Source organism: Hetaerina americana, unplaced genomic scaffold (genome assembly GCF_022747635.1).
Source record: "Hetaerina americana unplaced genomic scaffold, ioHetAmer1.1.p SCAF_10, whole genome shotgun sequence".
NCBI classification, from domain to species: Eukaryota; Metazoa; Arthropoda; class Insecta; order Odonata; family Calopterygidae; genus Hetaerina; species Hetaerina americana.
Genome location: NW_027286070.1, coordinates 70,370,351 through 70,385,246, shown reverse-complemented (window position 1 = coordinate 70,385,246; position 14,896 = coordinate 70,370,351). Strand labels below are relative to the sequence as shown.

At 36.1% G+C, this 14,896-nt stretch overlaps 1 protein-coding gene across 1 annotated transcript in view; it reads left to right on the top strand.

Annotated features, from left to right (window-relative positions):
• The first annotated feature begins 164 nt into the window (after nucleotides 1-164).
• The window catches only part of Ino80 (chromatin-remodeling ATPase INO80), a 196,612-nt gene continuing 181,880 nt past the window's right edge, over nucleotides 165-14,896 (top strand). Inside the window, exons 1-8 of the mRNA XM_071598816.1 lie at nucleotides 165-302; nucleotides 1,184-1,358; nucleotides 1,773-1,882; nucleotides 5,200-5,411; nucleotides 7,120-7,284; nucleotides 7,645-7,809; nucleotides 10,152-10,409; nucleotides 11,909-12,099. Coding sequence (XP_071454917.1) covers nucleotides 1,195-1,358; nucleotides 1,773-1,882; nucleotides 5,200-5,411; nucleotides 7,120-7,284; nucleotides 7,645-7,809; nucleotides 10,152-10,409; nucleotides 11,909-12,099 — 1,265 coding nt within the window. The 5' untranslated portion in view covers nucleotides 165-302; nucleotides 1,184-1,194. The remainder of the gene's footprint in view (nucleotides 303-1,183; nucleotides 1,359-1,772; nucleotides 1,883-5,199; nucleotides 5,412-7,119; nucleotides 7,285-7,644; nucleotides 7,810-10,151; nucleotides 10,410-11,908; nucleotides 12,100-14,896) is intronic.

The window sequence follows — 14,896 nt, the reverse complement described above, 5'->3', positions numbered from 1 at the left end:
TTTTTTTGCGTAAACTGTAAATTTGCAAGACTAAATAACTTTTAATGTGTAGTTATTTTCAGCAAAATTTTAATTATATTTCAGAAGCTTATTTGCAATAATTCATCTTTACTATCCACATTGTCTGGAAAATACAACTAATCAATGATGGCGGGCCAACAACTTCTCCGCCAAATAAATGCAATGGGTCAGTTTTTCGGGCTGGCCGAGCTATTTGTTGTTGAAATATACACCACGCCATTTTAGGTTCCTGTTTTCTGGGAGGAAATAATGTGTCAGCGTATATTGAAATCGTAACATTAGTACGTATATCATGTATTACGAAGTTTTAAATACAGATTTATCAGAAAGATATTATCATATGGATGATAGTAATATATTTCGATCAGTCCATTAACTTCGATAATCAATGTGAAGGTCAGATTCAGTAATGTGAATTTTTTTCAAAAGGATAATATGTGTCACAAGCCTAAGCAGTGTGTGTGGATTAATTTTAACATGGAAGGACGAGGAAATATTATTCGAACTAGTTCTGGCAAACGTTACATTTTTCGGCGTTATTATTGTCTGTTCCATTAATTTTTATATTCAAATAAATGTGCAATCGAGAGATAATTTAATATTGGGATTTAGGCTACTTAGTGTTACGAAAATCCTGGAAAAATAAAGCTGAAATCATAACCAAGAGGGGATAATGACTCTCTTTAATTGTCAGTACCTTTTTGTCCGCAATTTATCTAGAATTCATTACCAGTCGGAGTTGTGACAGCTCTTTTGATCGGTGACTCGTTGAATCTTAATATGTGCCAATCGTGTATTTTTAAACGGTTGTTTGATTTTCCATGGCGAAAAAAACATCCCAACGGGTATAATATTACACGTCAGTGTAGAAAAATTAGAGAAGCAATGTAATGGTTTCACTGTAATGTACATTCAAGTGTCAGCTAACTAGCTAGTAAAGGATATGCATCCATTAGGAATGGGAGGTGAATTATATTTTCTGCTAATGGGAATTTAGCAATCTCATTGCCGTTAACTGACATTCATTGGCATAGTTTACCTGGATAATTCTTAAGTAAATTTTGACTATCTAAGGTCTACCTATCAGCTAGTTAGTCGCGAAGTCATACCTTCACAGATTACTGGCGAATTCATATCACTACCCCAAAGATTCATTTTCCAGATGAAGTTGGGATGTCCGGGGAGGAATCTGAGATGAGAAGGCGAAGTGGTGGAGGCATCTCAGCAGGTGGGGCCGTACAGCTAGCAAAACCACTACATTTGCAGCAGCTAGAAAGAAGTTTGGATGTAGGGCCGTTTTTGTCTTTTGTTGAGGGTGTTTTTGATAATCCTATAAGGTTAGTAGTGTTTTTACCACCACCTCTATTTTCCCTTACCTGTAGTGTTCTGTCTCTCTTTTAGCTACTACTGTTTCTTTTAACCTTTCATGCTGGAATCTGCTTCATGCTGTCTACTATGCTAAAGTCAAGTACTAGTAATGTCAATTGGAGGTATCAGTTGCTGGAAATGAGAAAACTTAAGCTGCCTCAAATGAATGTTAACCATTTGAGTGAATTCTAATCAGCCATAATCATGTTGATAGCTACATGTGACCACAATTAATTTTGTTTTTGAGAAATACACTGCATCATAACACTTAATAAAAACGAAACAAATATTTGTTCAACTCTTTTATGTTCTTTTGCACTCAGTTATACAATGTACTTTCCACTTTGACGTAATTTGCGTTTCACGTTCCATTTCTTTCACAGCGAAGATGACGAGGAATCTGATTCAGAAGAAGATGCTGATCTTGATGGAAGTAGCGATCAAGGAATGCAGCAGGATGGAATGTGGAATGGTATTAGTACAACCAAAGAAGGTATGTATTGATATCCTGTTGGAAACATGTAGTAATAATTTAATTAACGTCATTGGGAGTGTTAATCATGAGTTTCACCAAAGAGGTGTGTAAGAAATTTATATAATAATAAAAAACAAAGAATACAACATTATTAAAGTCATCTGATAGAAACTTGCTTACCCTACAGGAGTACTTGTTTAGTGTGGACGACTATTGTTAACATTAATCATTAATAGAGAAGTTGAGTCATAAATATTTTATCAAAAATTAGCTGCATGTCCATTTCTTGAAAGAAGCATTACAGTAGTAAATCTTAACACGTTCCCCGCCACATTTTCTTGTAATACCTATCAATCTGGTTGTTCATGTGATAGTTGAACTTTTAACACTAAACTTGATTTGATGCCATTGTATTTGTATTAGTTTTTGAATAGCAATAGGTATCTCGTATTAACATGAATGTATTCTACTATACTTATGCTACATACATTGATGTTTTCTTTGATCCTATTTTTGAATTGAGATTGTTTTGCTGATGAAGAGTTACCTCATGCGCTGTTTTCAATCATATGGTCTCACATTTTCAAAGATAGGTCAAAGTCACTTGTTTAGTATTTGATAGTACATTTAATTGGCTTTAGCATGTCATTCTAATGTATTGGCATTTCATGGCGGTGTTTAAATTATGGAATATTGTATTATAATTGAATGAGAAATTTAAGGCTAGGAAGATCATAAGCTGCATAACTACTTCCTTTGAGTCAAGTACGTTTGGTCCTAAGCTTTCCCTATCTATATCGAATTCTCTTTCAATGTATGAACTTTCTGGCCTAATATCTTTACCATATGGATCTTCCGTGTATTCTCTCTGTCTCTGTTGAATATTTCCTGGTTCATTTCTAATTTTCCTGCCCTAGTTTAAGTACTGTGTGAATTTTCCCTTTGTACTCGCTAATAGATCATTCACCTCTTTGTGCAGCATACCTGTTTCACCAATTCTCAGTGAACTCTAGACGTCCACAAATTGCTCTTTTGCTTCACCCTATTATTTCCTTGCCTCAGGTTATTATTTTTTATCTCCTTGCACTTTCTCCTACCTAATTCCATGTTTATTTCTTCCCATTTACTTCTGCATCTATCTTTTTAAACCTGTTATCTGTAATCCATGGTTTCCTTGTTCTTTTCCTGTTAACGTTTCCTATAGTTTTGTTTGTGGCTTTTGATATCCTGTACTTAGTATTTTTTCATTTTTCTTCTATTGTAACCACCTCCCTGTCCTCTTTCATAATATTTTGACTGCCTCCTAGTACTCTTTCCCTTTCATCTTTGTTAATGCGTCTACACATTTCTTTTCACTATTTTGTCCTCTTGAATCTGACATTGCACTTCATTGATACTAAATTATGATCTGAATGCATGTCTACTTTCAGGAAACTGCTTATTTATTCCCTTGTTTCCAAATCTGTCTCTAAATATAATGTTGTCTGATTCCATTCTGAATCTCCAGGCATTTGACACATATATCTACATCTATCAGTATCAGAAATCAGTAATTCTTCATACTTGAAATTCTTGGCGTATATTCTCATTTTAAAGAAATGTCTGCTCTGGTTTGCATGTTTAAGAATCTAATTGGGATGTTCACTATTGTATTTGGTGTAAAGGCAATGGTAGGTGTTTTGCCTGATCAATACAGATTGTGTCATAAGAATCAACTAGTTCCAAAATTTTAATCTTGTCCTCAATTGAAAATGTTATTTTTTCACCTTGTCTTTCCATTATCATGCAGAATAAAATTTACTTTCCTGAGTAATTGAGGAAAACTTATCAAGTGAGCATCTGAGCTTGTTCTTCTAGTTTAAAAAATTCCCTGGCTTCAATTAATTCAAAATATTAAAATTATTTTTAATTCAGTGTATAGTTTTGATGCAATAAAGCAAGTGTCAATACTTTTTAATATTCAGGAGCCTATCACTGTTATATCTGTTGCATCGAGGCAGTGCAAATTATCATTATTGATTTATCGGTCATTAATTAGGCATGCAATAGACCTCGTCAAAAAGAATACATTGGGCATATGACTTATATCAGCACATCATACGTATAACACGAGGTAGCGCGTCAGGCATATGATGTCAAAATATCATACCTGTTTTTCTATGAATAAAAAACTCATTCACTGAGTACGGCTTTAGAGGCAAGCCATTCATTCAAGAATTTGTTGAAATTTTGGTGGAGCCAGTTTTGCATCCAGTCTAGGGTATAAAATAATTTAATACCAAAGGTATTTGAGTAATGTTGTGATTTGGCTACTCAGCAGTTACATATGGAGAGGTGATTTTTTATTCTGGTGTTATAATAATGTACTCAATGTCTTGTGGTAAACAAATGTAATTATCTTTTACATATTTCAATATTTTATGAATATATATGCTATAACCCAATATTGAAACTTATAATTGATCTTCTGCAGTGTTCTGTTGCAGAAGGTTGAGTTATTCTGATTGCTTTTTTTATTGGATAAAGACAGATTTCCAGACCATAAATTAAGATGACAGTTAAAGAAATCAAAGTAAATGGACCTTAAGTGCTCTGCAGGGATTAACACACTAAGTTTTCTAAGTAGATATAGCGTCTTTGATAATCTCCTGCTGATTGCATTGACATGTGAACTCCGAATCAGCTTAAGAGTCAAGAAGTTATCCCAATAATTTTACCAGGTTATCTGCTTAAGGTATATTTTTAGGCTACGTATTAAATTTTGCATTTTCCCTAAATTAATGTGAAACTGTTTTCCTTAAACCACTCAAGTTGCCAAAATCAAGGAGATAGCAACCATTTTCATACTTAACAATCTCAGTTGTCCATTACCAGTTCTTGCGTTTTTCATGCTTAATCATATTTTGGACAAAGTCATATTCATTTTTCAAAATTTCAATTTATGTGCCTTAAGAAAGTGTTATTACAATGCATGAATTATGTAACATTACTCCTAGTTGGATATAATGTATTAATTTCATATCACAAATCTTTTCCTGGCAAACTGAGGCTAAGAGTTTAAGTGGTTATAATTTCTGTCATTAGGGTGCTTTGTATCCCCTATGTACCTGAGTAACTATTTTAGATATGCAATTTTTTTAATTCAGCACATAGTGATGCAAATAGCAAGAAAATTAAAAATGAAATTGCGTATATATGGGGTTCCACCTGCATTGGAAAAATACTATATCGTATGGGATGTGATGAAAATGTTGCAATTTGGGGGGGAAAAGTAAATTCCAATAATGATGATACAGGGTAACACAGTATGTTAATGTAATTATTTTTTATTTCAGAAAGGAGAGTTGACCGAAGCAGACTATTCAACTTTGCTAATGTTCGAAGGAATCGTAAATGGCTGAGAAATGTTTTAATTAGCAGCAGTGATAGTTCAGAAGGTGACGAAGATGATGATGATGGAGTTATAACAGAGCAAGACCTTCAGGAAATGCTTAAAATGCATCTCCTGAGGAAGAAATATGCGGCTCGATTCCACACAAACCCAGAGGTAATAATTGTCGAAAGCATGGTCTTACTCATACTAATCCTCTTATCCAAGTCAATCAAAACGGTGAAAAATGATGTTGGCACTGAAATATGCCATGACTGCAATGCAACAGCTATAATTAAATTATATCATGATGATTATTCATTTCTTTATGCATTCATTTAATAATTGTCCTTAAAAGTTGAGTCAAATTTAGTGTATTGCTTCTTTTTTAGCATTATCTTTCTTTACTTGGCTAATTGTTTATGATGTTCATTCCTGTAAATAACCACACATTCATTTTGTATGAAGATTTCTTAGTGTAACTTTGTGGTGATTATTGCTAATGGAAAATATTTTTTAAAACCCTAATATTTCCGAGAAATTTTGGAAATCAGTGTTCATTATGTTTCTTTTTTGATTTTCCCTGAGATTTAAACTAACAGCCATTGCTCCAATAAAGTAAAATCCCATTTTATTTACCAATTCATTGCACATTCACTTAACAGAAATAATGTTTAATGGAGGAAATCTTAGAATTGTGTTACTTCCTGTATGGTTTTTTGGTGCATATTTTTCTTTTCAAAATGTAACTATAATTCTTAATGCTAATTTGCTTAAAAATACAATTTGTGTTGCATTCCATTTATTGTTTAGAAAAATTGGAGGAAGATTATATATGGTTTTACTTCTCTCAGTTTTGCCTGAAAATAAAAAAAATACTGCTTGCATTAAGTCCTTGTGTTAGGGATTGACGTCTGCAGATTAAAAGTAAAAAAATGAAGTGAAATGCCAAACTTCAATATCAAGCTGTCCAGAAATCAACCTTTTATCATTCTAAATTGTTGGTAATAATTAAATGAATTGTCGAGAAAAGTGAAAATACAAACACAGCCAGTTACTAGTCACAACAACACAAATAAAACACAACTCACAAGTTGCAAGCACCAATGCTGTGAGAAACAATTTGGAAACTGATACTACAACAAATGCATAAACTCGTTTGCAATATAACTTCTATGCTTTAACTTAAGGCTCTTGAGTTGACCTTGATAATGGATGTCTGACTGAGTGCTATAACAAATTAAGCATCTGTAGCAACTCCTGCAGTTCTTTTAGTTTGTTTGGTTTTGTTTTAAATAGTGAAATAGAGTCAATTCTCTTGAAAACAGATGACAAAATATTATAAAAGGTAACATTTTAATGGTATGTGGTGATTTTAAAGGGCATTGTGAGTTTGCTTAAAACAAATATCATCCTTAGACCTCATTCAATAAAGGTGTCAGGTAAGGTTTAAATGAAGTAGATTAAAGTTCTTCTTGACAAATAAATCCATTCAAAAAATATATTGTTGGGATCGTTTAAATGCATAGTTGCAGAAAGTTATCTGTACAAGATTCGTGGGAATTCAGATTCAATATAGAACTGCTCTTTTCTCTAAACTGGATATTCAAGCACTGATAGATGATCCTCTCGGAAGATATCTTCATAAGATAGCATTGAGTGAAAATTTGAAAACATAGGCAGCCTTAAAACATTTATCCTGGTGCTCAATCTTAATCTTGAGAGTTATAGGATAAGCATATCTATCGACATTGCAATCTCATTCAGAAAGTCATCTCCCAAATTGAGGTTTTACTCTTTTAGTAATTATTTAAGTTGTATTCTTGAAAATTCCCCTCATACATCACATGTTTATTACAAGGTTATCAAATATTCTCTAATGCAGAATCGACAGTATCAGTATTATGGAGCTGGCCTCTTGTCCACATTTGACCGCTTCCCAGAGCATCAGAGGTCAATCACAGGGGGGCGTAAGAAGGCCAAGAAGGATCGTAGATTGGAGAAAAAATTGAAGAGAATGAAGAAGGAGAAAGGAGGAGGTAGGGGGGAGGTGCCCGTTATGGTTGGGGGTGGCTCCCACATGGGAGCTGGACCGAAAATTGTCAGCGGTAGCAGTGGCCGTAACGCCAGAGATGCTGATGACAGCATCTCCTCCATCTTCCGCCACATCAAGGAGGAGGTGGAGGATGAAGAAGGGGATGAGGATGGCGAAATGGGGCGGCTGGAGAGGGGGGAGGATGTGGGTGGAGGAGGAGTTGGGAGTGGAGAGGGAGAGATGGACTACACTATGCGGCTGCTCAAGATGAAGCAGGAGGAGCTGGAGGAGGCGGAGGAGGAAGAGGAGGAGGAGGAAGAGGACGAGGAGGAGGATGAGGAGGATGATGAAGATGAGGAGGAGGAGGAAGAAGAGGAGGAGGAGGAGGATGAGGAGGAGGAGGGCGAGGTTGGGAGGGGAGGTGGGGGGAGGATTAAAGGGGGCAGGCGGAAATCTCAGGCAAATAAGAAGAATCCCGAAGTCATGGCCCACAGGAGAAGGAAAATCTGGATACTCATGGCTAAAAAAGAAGTCGGGAAAGTAAGTTATGTGCTTCTTGATTTTGCATGGGATGATTAGAGATGGTTAACAATACTGATGGATAAAAATAATATATCTATGCACCACCAAAGCATCATTCTAATCTTCCTTCAGCTCTATGTCAAAATAATACATTTTGGGTATCTTTGCATGTAAAAGTGAAATTTTGATTTTAGATTAAGTCAAGTTCAAGTCCGTAATAGATTAATCGTTGTAATAAGTCATTTTGGAATATTTTTCCATCAGACATGGATCAGTTGTGGCATTGGAATTCATATGCCCCTTCTGGAAATGATTGCTGTTTGGCCAGCATTAAGCTCTCTTAAACTAACCTTTGCTTAAATTATTGCACATTTTTCTGGGTGCCAAGTTAGAGCATAGATTCACCAAGTTGTATTTTTGATCATTAATATTGATAAATTTTGGGAGCGGCTGAATCATGAAAAATATTTTCATGCAAGGTTTTTCACCTCAATTGTAGGCTAAATCATCAGGAATGATGAGGACTCGATTAGAGTTTATCTATATCACTTTTTTTTATCAATTGCGGGTAGTTTGAAAGTAGTCCAAATTTAGGGAAGGGTTTTTTGGAATGGCAGTTGTGGTATGCCTCCTGTTAGGCATCAACAAGACCCTTGTTCGGGCGAGCATCCCGTCATGGCCACGTTGGCATAATCCAGTGGTCCAAAATGATACTCAAAGGGGTTATACTTTGGTCGTACTCAATGACCCATGTCTCATCACCAGTAAACACCTAGTATTCTGCAAAATTCAGGTCACTAACACTGTGGTCCAAGAGGTCCAAGGCAAGATTGTAGCTCACCTTGGAGACCATCTTGGCACACCTTTCTCATTGCTAAATGATCTGCAAGAATGCAGTGCACTGTGGTTTTCTGAATATTTCACTCTTCTGCTAACGTCCTGTCACTTGAGGGTCAATCAGAATTGACCCTCACTTTTTGCACATTTTCATCACACTGTGTTATTGATGGATGACCAGGGCATCCCTCATTGTCAACATCCTCTCTCTACCCTCCTGGGACACCTTGTGCTTCCATAAACCGTTCCTTGGGACATTGCTGTATCTATTTAATCTGATTTTTGAGCTTAACCCTAAATTTTATTGTGTATTGTTGCTCTATGGAACGTGATATCATGAATTTTTTATGTGACCCTCAAACAGGGGTCCTGTTTTGTAGTGATCAGCCCAATGTAATGACCCACAGGCAATTTACGCAGGTAGCGTTGCTTTCCCAAGACCTGCCACAAATTGCCCCCCTCCAGTCCATGTCGGTGGAAAAAATCATTCTGCAAATATTTTTTGGACAAACCATGCATGTTTTCCATGGTTTAAACTGTAGTGAGATCATCATGGTGGCAGTAATGTTGATGAGAGATGTAATGAAAAGAAGATATGTATGTACAAGAAATAAAACATCCAGGCCATTTCCCTAGTCACTCAAATTCAGCTCAAATTCCTCTAATAAACTGGAGGCATACTAAAGGTTTGCATCTAGGTTTGCATGCTGTATCTGATTCACAATGTGGTAGTTTCCAATGCCAACTTTTAAGTTTACTTAATCTGTAAATTATCATTTGCATTCCACTTTGTATTATGGCTGGGCTACTCGGCTTAGTGAAAGGTTTACTTGGCACCCATGGCTTCAGTTAGTGCTCCTAAATCTTTCTTGGGCAGAAATTTTAAATTTGAGGTTTTTTTTGTGAAAATTTGAAGTTGGAAATTACTTTAGCCCGTGGGCCAACTGAAATTGAATTATTACTGCTGGTGTTGAATATCATTTATTCGTGTTTATGATGATTTAGTCCAGTTTGCAAGTTGGATTAAAATGATTTTCAGCCTTTGATTAAAAGCCTTTGTGGGCAAAAATAATATGTGCTTGCAGTTTGTACCAGCAGTCTTGTGTTTTCAAATAATGCGTATGTTATTTTGGGAATGTGATTCCACAATATATATGTATTTAATGTTAAACATGGTGTTTATGTTTCCATGTGTATATTAATTGGTTCCACTGACTAATTTGGCCTGTTTTAGGAATACATTATTCATCTGAAGAATATTTTGAAGTAATACAAACATATTCCATAAGGTAGGTGAGTACTTCACCAGCTAGCAACATTCTGCAGTTCCTGGACATCTGTTTCCCTAGATAAGACATTTAAAGAGTGCAAGAAATTCTGTTGGCTAGAACTTGAAGTTGGAGCTGAACTAGTTTTTTATAGATCTTTTTGACTAATTAACTTCTAAGGCCTATCTTTCAGGAAGGGGATTCCAATCTTTGTGAAAAATTATAATGAGGTGTGATTACTTTTTGTTTGTTTAGGTTCAGAGAGCAAGAGCCAATAATCACAAGGAAACATTAATGAGTTGTCGAAAAGCTGCACAGCACTGCATGCGATATTGGAGGCAGAAAGCTATGCAAAGTCAGAAAAATACTAAAGAAACAATTTGGCGCTCAAAGCGTCTTACTAGGGAAATGCAAGCATATTGGAAACGATTTGATCGAGTTGAAAGGGAAACGAGGAGGAGGATGGAGAGAGAAGCTGAGGAACAGCGGAAGATGGATCTTGAAATAATGGAGGTAAGGCATTAAAGAGTGCAGTTTGTTAGTTGGAGTTCAGCTGGGCAGAGAAATTTTAATCACGCCTGAATTTTTAAAAACTTTTTGCCATTAATATGTGTAGAATTTATAATGCTTTGACTTCCAAAGTGGAAAGTGCAGCCGAATATGTTTGTCAAAAATCTGATAAAAGTACCCATAAGCAGAAATTTGAAACAGTGCAAAACTGTTAGGTTGTCACACCTGTGGAGGCATATTTTAGCATGTCTTTGTATTATGGTAAATATTTTATTAAGTAAATCAGACTTAAATGTATGATTATATTTATGAGAAAGTAATTAAATCCAATGCGAATAACATCTGCATGGAGTGACTTTCAGAAATTAATAATATATGTATTGGTTGAATTTTTCGAAGCCTTTGAAGTTATCCTAATAATACTGAAAACCTTTTACTTCAATGTAATGTGGAAATTTTTCACTTTCACAATGTTATACCAGATACTTTTAATACGAGGGCTATTCCATAAAGAGTGATCCTTAATTGTTATTTGTGTGGTTTACTGTGAAAAAATTTGATTTTATTACATTATTAGCTTATTGTGTATTGTATATATGAAACAAGTGTCATTTGATTTGACTATGGTATTGAACCAACAACGGCTGTTGTAAGTTTGAACATGTGCGGTTTGCCTACAGCAATGATGGGGGTATCACTCAATGCTGCATTAAAATGTTGCCTTTGCCTGAAAAAATCATCAGTTGATACCTATAAGCTGATACCTATGTAATGCTACATGGATTTTAGGGATTGTCTGTTATCTCTCATGATGGGCTAGAAGGGGTTTAAAATGGGTAGTCAATCAATTGTAAAGTGCAACGGGACCTCCAATTTCTTTTTTAGAAGTGAATATTGGCACTGCTGCTGCCATTGTGAGATAATGTTATCGAATAATATTCAGGAGAAATGTTGAAAATTTCATTTAGTACTACTCAAATGTGATTTGTTAGCGCCCGATAGGTCATTAGATTGCTCTTATCTGAAACTTGTACTACATGTGCTTGAGTTTACTTTTACGCTAATAATATTTCATTAAGGGGATGGGGTAGTCCAGGGGTTAGAGCATCTTACTACAGATCAGAGGGCATGTGTTCGATTCACACAAATACCTCTGCATGCCCTCAGCTTCACCCAAGCTGTGTGATGTTTGCACTACCAGTTGTTCCTGGGAAACTGTGGGTGGCTTAGGGAAAAAGATGTTGGTCCCTGATATGTGAATTTCACATGCCAATATATGTAGTACCAGGTGACTTTTACCCTCTTATCAAACTGACCTTTGGTTTGATAACTGCGGTTTATATCTCATAAAATCATATTTTTTAACAGTTAACCATGTGATAAAACATAAATACAACTCTTTATTGAGCAACCATCATATATGTATCGTTAATGGCTGTGTCATTATTTGGTGTTTTGAAGTTGACAAAGGAGTCATTATCCCATTATCTTAAAACTTACAGGTGAAGCGCCAGCAGAGGAAACTTAACTTCTTGATAACCCAGACCGAATTGTACGCTCACTTTATGTCAAGAAAATTGGGAGGGGAGGGGTCGTCTTCTACTGCTCAGGAGAGGCATAATCGTATCTTGTCACAGCTAGATGAACCAGGACCAAAAAGTCAGAGATTGGCATTAATTGATCACTATGACAGGTGAGGAAAGTCTTTATCCTTAATGGATAATGCTATTGTTTTTTTATGTATCAATGAAGAGTTCAATTGATGATGTATCATAAGCTTTAAAATGCAGAAATTTCACAGTGTAAAAATCATTTGCATTGACAGGGATCCTGGTCGAGGCCAATGATATGTTCCCTGTGAAATTTCTGCATTTTAGTGCATATTAGCAGATGGCTCCCTTAAGAGTCACTGTCATGGTATCTTCCGCAGTGCTTTGGTTTTAAGTTAAGCTTACGATGTCTAGTAAATATTCCTCATGCTTATGGCATGTGATACTAGGAGAATGAGTTTCGTTCAGTACTTGATCTAAGTCTGGCCAATTAATTCTCCTTAATCAAATGGTGCTGGCACTAGGTTAAGGTAGTTGTCCTCTGGCAAAATTCTGAAATTGAAACAGATTTCCCAGATTTCTTTGATGTAGCATAATTATTTTGCTATTTCATTCAAAAACAAACATGGCACAGATAGTACATGAAAAGAGCACTTGGTAGCATTAAAATATACACTATGTGTTCAGGAAGTTCTCTCGGGTTTCCCACCGGGTCAGCGTGGTGTGCACCGACGTTTCGACGGCTAACTCTGCCATCGTCTTCACCCTGAAGACGATGGCAGAGTTAGCCGTCGAAACGTCGGTGCACACCACGCTGACCCGGTGGGAAACCCGAGAGAACTTCCTGAATACAATACGCCGGGAAAAACTGAGATCCTTCATTATACACTATGTGAATTTTTATTCTCTTAGATAGTCTGGCCTCAGTATATCTTATTTTGTCATGTCTTCTGAAAATGTATATTTTTCATAAATGAAGGGCCTATTATATTTGAAAGGTAGGTATATTTGAGAAAATATTTCATAACTTATACTTTTAAGTGGCAAAAGATATTGGAAGAGTTCCATAAGATTTATTTGATCCATTTGTAAACTCAAACTTGACACCAATGTGAGACGAAATCAGACTGGTGTGGATGCCGGTAAGGTCACTTCCGTTGCCGATTCTGATCATGGGTTTGAATCTTGGCATTGGCAGATTTTTCTATCGTTTTCTGATCCCTCTTGGGTGCCATTGGAGAGCACTGGCAGATAATTTGTAGATCTGTGGGCTGGTGTTCCAAAAAGCAGACTCCTTGATGCCTTTCATTCAAGTGGCAAGGTCCAGTGCCATGTCTCTCTAAGGAAAGATAAGGAGAACTCCTCAAGATGAATCTGGGGAGGGCTAATTTTCATCTGTTCCTAAAATCCCATAATCATCGTCATCAAGGCATTCTACCAAGTTTAAGGGTAGGTTTGGATGGTCCTCCAATGACTAGTTATTTCTTAGTTTCATGGGAACTTCCTATTTCATTCTTCATTTCTTAGAGACTACTGCCCGCCTTCACCTAAAGCCCGCTCTCATCCTTCCTCTACTCCACTATTACTTACTACCTGTCAATATATTCTCTTTTGACTTCCTCCAATTTTTGGATTGCCCCAGTAACTTCCTCTCTTTGCCCACCGTATTTAAAGACCTCAGTGCTTGTCTTTCTCTCTGTCCAACTTATTTTCCCCTGTGCCACAACTGTATTCTGCACCACAACCACAACTCAAAAGCCTCCGATTGATTCTCATCCTCTTGCTTCATAAACCAAGTCTCACATCCATAAAGCACTGCGCTCCATATTTAAAGTGTTTGCTAATTTTTTCTTCACTATTTTACCAAATTTGCTTGTCATCAGTTTTCTTCTTCTTGTAATTGTCTCTTTCAATAATGTAATTCTTCTCCTTATGTCCCCATAGCAATGCCTTTTTCCCTCATAAAATGCTGCCCAACTGTTCCACCTGCTTTAGTTTATGCACTCCTACTTTATTATTTAACTTAAGCTTTCTCACTCCTTGAGAATCTCATTATTTTTGTTTTCTTGTGGTAAATCCTCATCCCATACCTCTCACATTGTTCCTGTAAAGTACTCAATTATAAGTGCAGTTCATGGCTATCTTACTCACCATTGCTTGATCTTGTGCAAGCCTAATTGACCGTATAGATCTTATATTTGACGGTACGTTAGTTTTATATCCAGTTCCAGCAATTCCCATTCTACCCTTTGGATTTCTTCAGCATTTATGTTGTCTGATTCATGTACAAGTTTAGAATACTTTGCCTATCTCTCCTGTCCACTGCCCAATTCCACAATATCACCATTAATTTTACACACCCTTCATGGTCTAATGCCTCAAAATCAACCAAGTGCATAAAGGGATCCTGATATTTGATGTTCATGCCTATTAATGTTCTCATCACTGTGGTAGCATTGTGCATTTCCATCCTCTTTCAGAAGCCAAACTCATCTTTGCCTAGGTAATTGTTTTTACTATTTTGTTACCTTCTATTGATGACATTTAAAGCTGCCTTTACTGCGTCTGAAATCAAACTCATTGTCCTTCTTCAGCTTTTCTGTACTTTTTCAAATCAAATTTTTTTGGATCAAAATTGACTTCAGAAAACCTTCGGGTTTATTCTTTCCTCATAAATACTGTATATAAGTTCCGAGTATCCCTTCCTTTCTTTTTTGCTTCATCTCATTTAATAATTTTGTGGGGATGTTATTTACTCTTACCATTCTGTTTGACTTCATCTCTCACAGTGCTTTTTATATATCACTATTTTGTATTCCTGGACCCAGGAATATGTTGCATTCTCTTACTATTTCTAAACTGGCCAGCCTAATATTTTTACTGTAAAGGTTTTCTGTGTAAATATTCACTTCACTGTTCCTGAAGCTCTCCTGGCTCTAT